Source organism: Cannabis sativa, chromosome X (genome assembly GCF_029168945.1).
Source record: "Cannabis sativa cultivar Pink pepper isolate KNU-18-1 chromosome X, ASM2916894v1, whole genome shotgun sequence".
In the NCBI taxonomy this organism is placed as follows: Eukaryota; Viridiplantae; Streptophyta; class Magnoliopsida; order Rosales; family Cannabaceae; genus Cannabis; species Cannabis sativa.
The window spans coordinates 39,933,657-39,941,026 of record NC_083610.1 but is presented as its reverse complement, the minus strand read 5'-3'; the positions used below and the strand labels follow the sequence as shown (position 1 = coordinate 39,941,026).

General features: G+C 32.0%; 1 protein-coding gene and 1 long non-coding RNA gene across 2 annotated transcripts; both read right to left on the bottom strand.

The window, feature by feature from the left end:
* Nucleotides 1-3,563: 3,563 nt before the first annotated feature.
* On the bottom strand, nt 3,564-6,027 carry LOC133032578 (uncharacterized). The gene is made up of 3 exons (XR_009685188.1): nt 5,328-6,027; nt 4,281-4,347; nt 3,564-3,791 (listed from the first exon to the last, which is right to left on the bottom strand). It is a non-coding gene; the product is annotated as an uncharacterized LOC133032578 (long non-coding RNA).
* Nucleotides 6,028-6,392: 365 nt separating this feature from the next.
* On the bottom strand, nt 6,393-6,983 carry LOC115717801 (uncharacterized). Its single transcript, XM_030646775.2, has one exon. The coding sequence runs from the start codon at nt 6,981-6,983 to the stop codon at nt 6,393-6,395; it is 591 nt and encodes a 196-aa protein (XP_030502635.2).
* Nucleotides 6,984-7,370: the final 387 nt, after the last annotated feature.

Sequence of the window (7,370 nt, the reverse complement as noted above, 5' to 3'; positions counted from 1 at the left end):
TTTAAGTCCAAAACATATGGGTTGGTTAAAGATTATAGTGTTGTCAGCACAGTGGAATATAATCTTAATCATATGTTCAAAAGTTGATTCCCTGATTTGTCAGAACACTGGATTTAGACTGACATTGTATAATCAGCGATAGGTATCCTTACACCTTGGAAAAGTGTTATGTCCTTTCCAGGACATTGGCAAAGTTTACCAGTATTGGATGTATGGAATATACATCGGAAGGGACCGATATTGAACTTTGATTAGATATGTTAAAACTTACCGTAATATCTATTCAATTCAATATCACTTGTTGATCCTAGATCAAATGATCTCAATCCTGATATGGTTAGGCTCAATCTCAAGAGTGTTATTCGTGTTCTTTGATTTGTTAAGTTAAGCCTACTTTTGGGTTAGGGTGACACTTACATTTTGGGAACACGGTAGTGCAATTGAGTGGGAGCGCTAACATAAATATGGAATCTATAGCTTCTATTTGGCAAATAGAATTAAAGGATGATTTCCTTCGAGCTTAACCAAACGAAGATAAATGGTGGAGATCTCATTTCACTTAGGTGAAATATCATTTATACAGGGTTAAGTGTTTTAAGGATAAAATACATTGTAGGGTGTTACGGTAATTTAATCCTTGTACAGTGTAAATCATCTATATAGAGGATCATTGATCACATTAGGGTTATAACAATGGATAACTAATGACGTGTCTATATCGTGGAACATATAGAGCGTTTCTATATGACTGAGAGTGCAATTCCAAGTTCTAAGTGTGGATTCAATGAGGAATTAATAAGTTAGGGAATTTATGTAAATTCGGTTCGACTTATTGGAAGCTCGGTTATATAGACCCATGGTCCCCATACTAGTTGAGACCATACTTCTTGTAAGACTCAGTTAATTGATTTTAATTAATCAATTATAATTCTAAAAGTTAGACTATGTCTACTTTATGAATTCTCACAGTTTAAGGATGAAATCGTAAAGAAAAGGGTTTCTAGGTTTAATTATTAATTAAGAGACTTTGTATGTCTAATTAATAATTATTTTAAATGACAATATTATTTAATAATCTATTTTAGTTATTAAATAATTAGTTTTGGCATTTAAATGATTAGAATTGGCAAAATGGCATTTTAGGAGAAATTGAAATAAAATTGAGGAAACTGCAAAATCCAAGTGAGGCCCATATCACCCTATGGCCGGCACCTCTTTGTGTGTTTCCCAATTATTATTTTCAATTTTAGTTGCCATGTAATTTCTAATCAAAGCCTACCAAAAATAGGAAAGTGGTTGATCACACTAGATAAGGCAGTTAATTGATTACACAGTAATTAAGGAAACTGTTTATTTGGAAAGTTGTGCTCTCCCTTTTCCCTATATAAAGCAACCTTGTTCTCTTCTCTTGCATGGATGATAAGCCACGAAATTCAAGAGAGAAAAAGAGAGAAAAATTCGAAATCCTTGTGAGATGAGTAGTGCCCACACACATCAAGTGGTATCTCAATCATAGTATGGAAGTCTATGGAAATTCTGCATCAAAGAAGGAGAAAAGAAGATCCAGGTTCAGATCTTGGTGATGCTCTGCTACAGAAAGGAATCAAGGGCTAGAGCTCTGAACGGAAGGAGTCATATTATTCTGCTGCACCCACTGTAAGGTTTTCTAACTTTATATGTGTTTATTTTCATTGTTTTAGAATTCATATTAGGTTGTTAATCCAACATACTTGTTAGTAAATCTAGATCCTGGTAAAATAATTTCCAACAACTGGCACCAGACCCATGGAAATGATTTACTTTCATGTAATATGAATTAAAACGATGATTGCATGTTTCAGTGTTGATTTGGATGGTTTCATGTTGGTTTATGTGCTTATGTGATGAATGATAATGTTGTACGAAATTTTTCCATGAAATATATTTTTTTTAATTTTTGAAAATATTTTATTTGGATTCCTTGTGAAAAATTAAGCAATTTTGTTTTTTACGGAACTCGATTCCGATAAAAATTGAGAAAGATATGAATTTTGGAAGATTGGAAATCATGGTTGCTGCATGCAGCCTATCCTGGCAGTTCCCCACAAATTGCCAATTTTTGAGGTTTTTTCCCAAAAAAATCCAATTTTTCATGGGATTGTTTCCCAAAATTTATTTTTCCAATTTTAAATATTTTTAAATTGAAATGTTTCCAATCTTAAATATTTTCAATTTGGAATTTTTCCAATTTTTAAATATTTCTATTTTTAAATATTTTCTATTATGGTCAGATTTAAAAATTTGTTAACTTCTTTAATATTTATTTATTATTTAATTATAAGATTAGATATTTTGATATTTAAGATATTTTAAATTAAAAGATAACTTTGTCTTTTTATTTAAAATATTATATTAAAATTATCTTATATGACAAATTAAATAATTAATAAATTTGAAATTAACATAGATATTTTTATAGATATACTTACCATAATGTTTTCAAATTCAAAAATTTGTTATTTTGTTAAATATTTAATTATTTATAAATTATAAGTATAAAAATGATATTTTTTCTATATATATCATTTTTTCCTTATTAGAAATTTATAAATCATATCTTAAATATTTAAATAACATAGATATTTTTGTAGAGATTTGAATATTGCTTAATTTGAGATATTTTGACATATAATTATGGTAATTATTATTCATTTATTATTTTATTCCTAAAATAATAATTATCTAACCAAATCTATTTTAAAATTGGTTTATTTTATTACTTCAATTTTATTAAATTATAAGATCTGAAAGTGATATTGAAGATTCTTTTCTTTCAAATCATTGATCTTATTAGATATTTAATTTAATTTGATTCAAATAAACCTAGATATTTTAAAATTAGTTTCCTTTATTTGGTTAGTTTAAGAATAATAATTTAATTATATTAATATCTTATTTTCACATCTGTTACATGGACAATGTTTGTTTATTTATATTGTTTATTCAAAACTTTTTTACAAACCTATTATTTATCTGATCTAAATTGCTATGATTAACTTGTTGACAGATCATGATCCAATGATCTGATTTTAATCATAGTCCAATTGACGATAGATCTTATAAATAATTTGTAACAGGTAAATTTTGTACTTTTTTCATCTGTGTAAACCTAGTAACATGATAGGACCCATCCAAATCATTTGACCTGTGTGAGCCTATATGTTTGCTTTTGGGCTTAGAGGCATATAGGAAGCCCATTTAAGTTTTTACTAAGTAAATGGACTAGGTTGCTAAAATAAATTTTGACATAAGGAAATTTATTTAGGCCCAATTAGATTTGAGCTTATTCAATGAATAACAATTGTTTATTTTAAGGTTAAATTTCTCTCTTTTGGGCCTTGTGTGAGAGTTGGGGACCATAGAAGTGGGTACGACATACTGAACCCAGCTCCCCCTCACATGAACTACCCCAATTGTGAAGGCCCATTTGCCTTATTTAAATAATTGTATTAGGTTAATTATTGTAACACCCCGATTTCCCGAGATGTCACATAGGATAGTCCGTATAAAACAATTTAATAAGATAAAGACAATCAAATGCTGCTTTATTGAAAAATATCCAAGCATGAGATCTCATTGTTTAAAACAAAATACTTTAGTACTGTAAACTTAAATAAGAACTAGTTAAGTCAAAATAATAGTTCCAAAATGTTTAGCAGTTAAAAACACTAAAAGCAAAATACTGTGCCAGCCCCCTAACATGCGGTCCACGCCTCGAGCTCTTCATTCTCACTGCTTAGCCTTACCCTTACCTGCACACAGAGTACCCGTGAGCTAACGCCCAGTAAGAAGAGCTATGTAGGACATAACCCTCCTAACTAGTTACTTGACATAATTTGCTCTTTAATATTAATCAACAGTAATTCACATTCCATAAATATATCCACAACGCATGTTGTTCTCACATGCACCAATCATGTCTCATATCGCACATTATACTCACATACGATAATCAACTATACACTCATGTTGATCAGACATGAGGTAAACTGCCCTGCCTTGTGTTATTCTCACACTTGGCATCCAACAGGGCAATTAATTACCATAAGTTGTACTCACCCATGATAATGTTATAACCTGCAAGTGTTATGCTCACACAAGCAGCAAGATCCTAATATCATTCTCATGCTAACGATGCTCACAAAATATAAGGAAATCATAACACAATCAAATTAAATAGCAAACCAACCCAAGTTGTATGCATAACATACACCCTGTGCACAGATGTCCACTCTTCTTACCTCAGTTGCTAAGACCACACTTGCTACCTCGAGCACCTCAACGAATTTCCTTGTTGAGAACAAGATCCTAGACATTCATTAACACAACAATACACTCAAAATACATTCAAGTATGAATCTCTAAACTCATACAGAAACTTACGTAAAAATATGTAACACATAGGTCCATTTCGCTTGCATGACACACCATACATAAGCATTTATTATTTAGATTCACACAAACATATTGCATGGACTCAAACAAACATTCTTAACGTAAAACATGAATTCATACAACACATTTTTACGTAAAATTTACTAAAATACCATTTATTCTTATTAAAGTCCAAATAAATAGTTAATTAATCACCAATAATTATAATAAATACCTACATCAACTAATAAATAATAAAACCTATTCCTTTTGACATCATAGACAGTAAATGATATTTCAAAAATACATTTTACTATTTTAACAACACTTATCTATTTTTCATATTTAACTTAAGCATTAATTAAGTAAATTCATGAAAAATACCAAAATTGATTAAAAACCGAATCTAACTCTTCTAATACACTTCATAATCTGTAATAAGTCATAAATAATTTTCTTTGAATTTTCTAAGCAACCTAGGTATTTTTCATAATTTAAATAAGAAATAACATCAATAATTCATGAAAAATACATAATCGCCTGAAAATTCAATCTACCAATTTTATAACAGTTTATATATCATAGTCCATCAAATAAAATTAATCTAGATTTTTCTGAGCAACCTAAGTATTTTTTATAATTAATTTAATAAATAACACAAATAATTCATGAAAAATACAAAATTAACCGAAATTCGAATCTACCAATTTTGCAATAGTTTATATCTCATAACTAATCATATAAAATATATTTAGATTTTTCTGAGTAGTCTAAGTATTTTTCATAATTAATCTATGAATTATACTAAATAATTCACAATAATTCCAAATAAATTCAGAAAATTATGAAACTTCACCAAGCACCTTAGAATAAAATAAGGAATCAAAATATACAAAAATATCTAAGAAAAACACCTCAGAAACGGTCAGAACGCGGTCGCCGGCGTTCTCGTCGGTTTCGTCGCCGGTAAAGTGTAACTTTGTCTCCGATGGCTCTTGAAGCGTCCTTTCGATTGGGGAAGCTCTCCACAATGCTCAGGACCTCAAAACGATCAAGAAAAGTGGTCCGAGAAGGCAGATCGGGGTTGTCTTCTTCGTTGGCGGTGTACCGCCTTTAATGGAGTCAAAATTTTGGATTTTCGTTTTGGACGTTAAAGCTTCATTTTCTTACGTCAAAAACAATCCTTAGGGTCCCATGCACTCAAATATAACCTCCCTTGACCCAAGAACAAGCTTAAACACGTTCGAATTCGAGTCCGTAACTAAGCCGCACCTTTGAAGCTTCAAAAATGGCGAATCTCAAAACGACGACTTCCGCCCCTTATACCACGTTAAAAAGCTTCCTTAGGTCGTATATAAGTGATCCCAAACCCCCACGTTCACCCAGGTTTCACTCCGCTTGAAGAAACGAAAATTTTCGGTATCGTATACGCCGTATACGTGCTCTCTCTCTCTCGTTGGTTCTCTGTTTTGGGTGAACGAAAATAGAGTTTAAAACCTAATTTCTATCGTGTTTAAACCCAAGCAAAATATCGCATTGAACCGAAGTGGAGCGATTCCCATTCCACCAAAATAGGCGTTCGGTTCGGTTGAATCGTGTATACGTATCGCATATACTAACTGTTAATAATAATAATAATAATAATAATAATAATAATAATAATAATCATACGATAATAATAATAATAATAATAATAATAATAATAATAATAATAATAATAATAATAATAATATGTTAATAATAATAATAATAATATACCCATATAACAATATCCAGACAAATGTATCTATTAGGCATTATACACATGCCAATAAAATCACATATTATATCATCATAAAAATAATTCCATACATATTATAAAAAAAATACTCTCAGCTAAATAAAATTACAAAAATACCCTTTCGGAGTTAGCGGATATTACAATTATCCCCCTCTACCGTAAAATTTCGTCCCGAAATTTTACTCAAATAATTCGGATATTATTCTCGCATATCAGATTCAAGCTCCCAAGTAGCTTCCTCAACCACACTGTTTCTCCATAGGACTTTCACCAGGGTAATTGTCTTATTTCTCAAAATCCTATCCTTTTGATCAAGAATCTTTACCGGACGTTCATTGTAGGATAAATCTTCCTGCAAACCCAGTGTTTCATAGCTCAAAACATGCGATGGGTCTGACACATATTTCCGGAGTTGAGATACATGAAATACATTGTGCACCCCAGATAATGATGGCGGTAAAGCTATTCTATAAGCTACACTGCCCACTCTATCCAATATCTGAAATGGACCAACATATCTGGGACTTAGTTTCCCTCTCTTGCCAAATCTCTTCACCGAGAGTCCTTTTCGTGGTGTCACTCGAAGAAACACATGATCACCCACTTCGAACTCAATGTCCCTCCGCTTCAGGTCTGCGTAAGATTTACGTCCGCTCCGAGCCGTGATCATTCTAGCCCTGATCTTCTGAATAGCTTCGTTGGTGTGCTGAACTGCATCTGGCCCTAGGAGTTTGTTCTCTCCCAACTCATCCCAATGCAGTGGAGACCTGCATTTTCTTCCATACAACATCTCATAGGGTGCTACCCCGATTGTAGACTGATAGCTGTTGTTGTAAGAAAATTCAATCAAAGGCAGGTATTTGCTCCATGATCCTTGGAAATCTATCACACATGCCCTCAACATATCTTCCAAGATCTGATTTGTTCTCTCGCCCGACCATCCGTCTCTCGGATGATATGCGGTCGAACTTCAATCGAGTTCCCATTGCTCTCCGTAAGCTTTCCCAAAAGACGAAGTGAACCGAGCATCTCGATCACAAACAATAGAATACGGTGCCCCATGTAATCTCACAATCTCATTCACATAAAGTTCAGCAAAATGGTCCATGGAGTAAGTCATGCGTACTGGTAGAAAATGGGCAGATTTTGTATACCTATCAATGACTACCCAAATGGC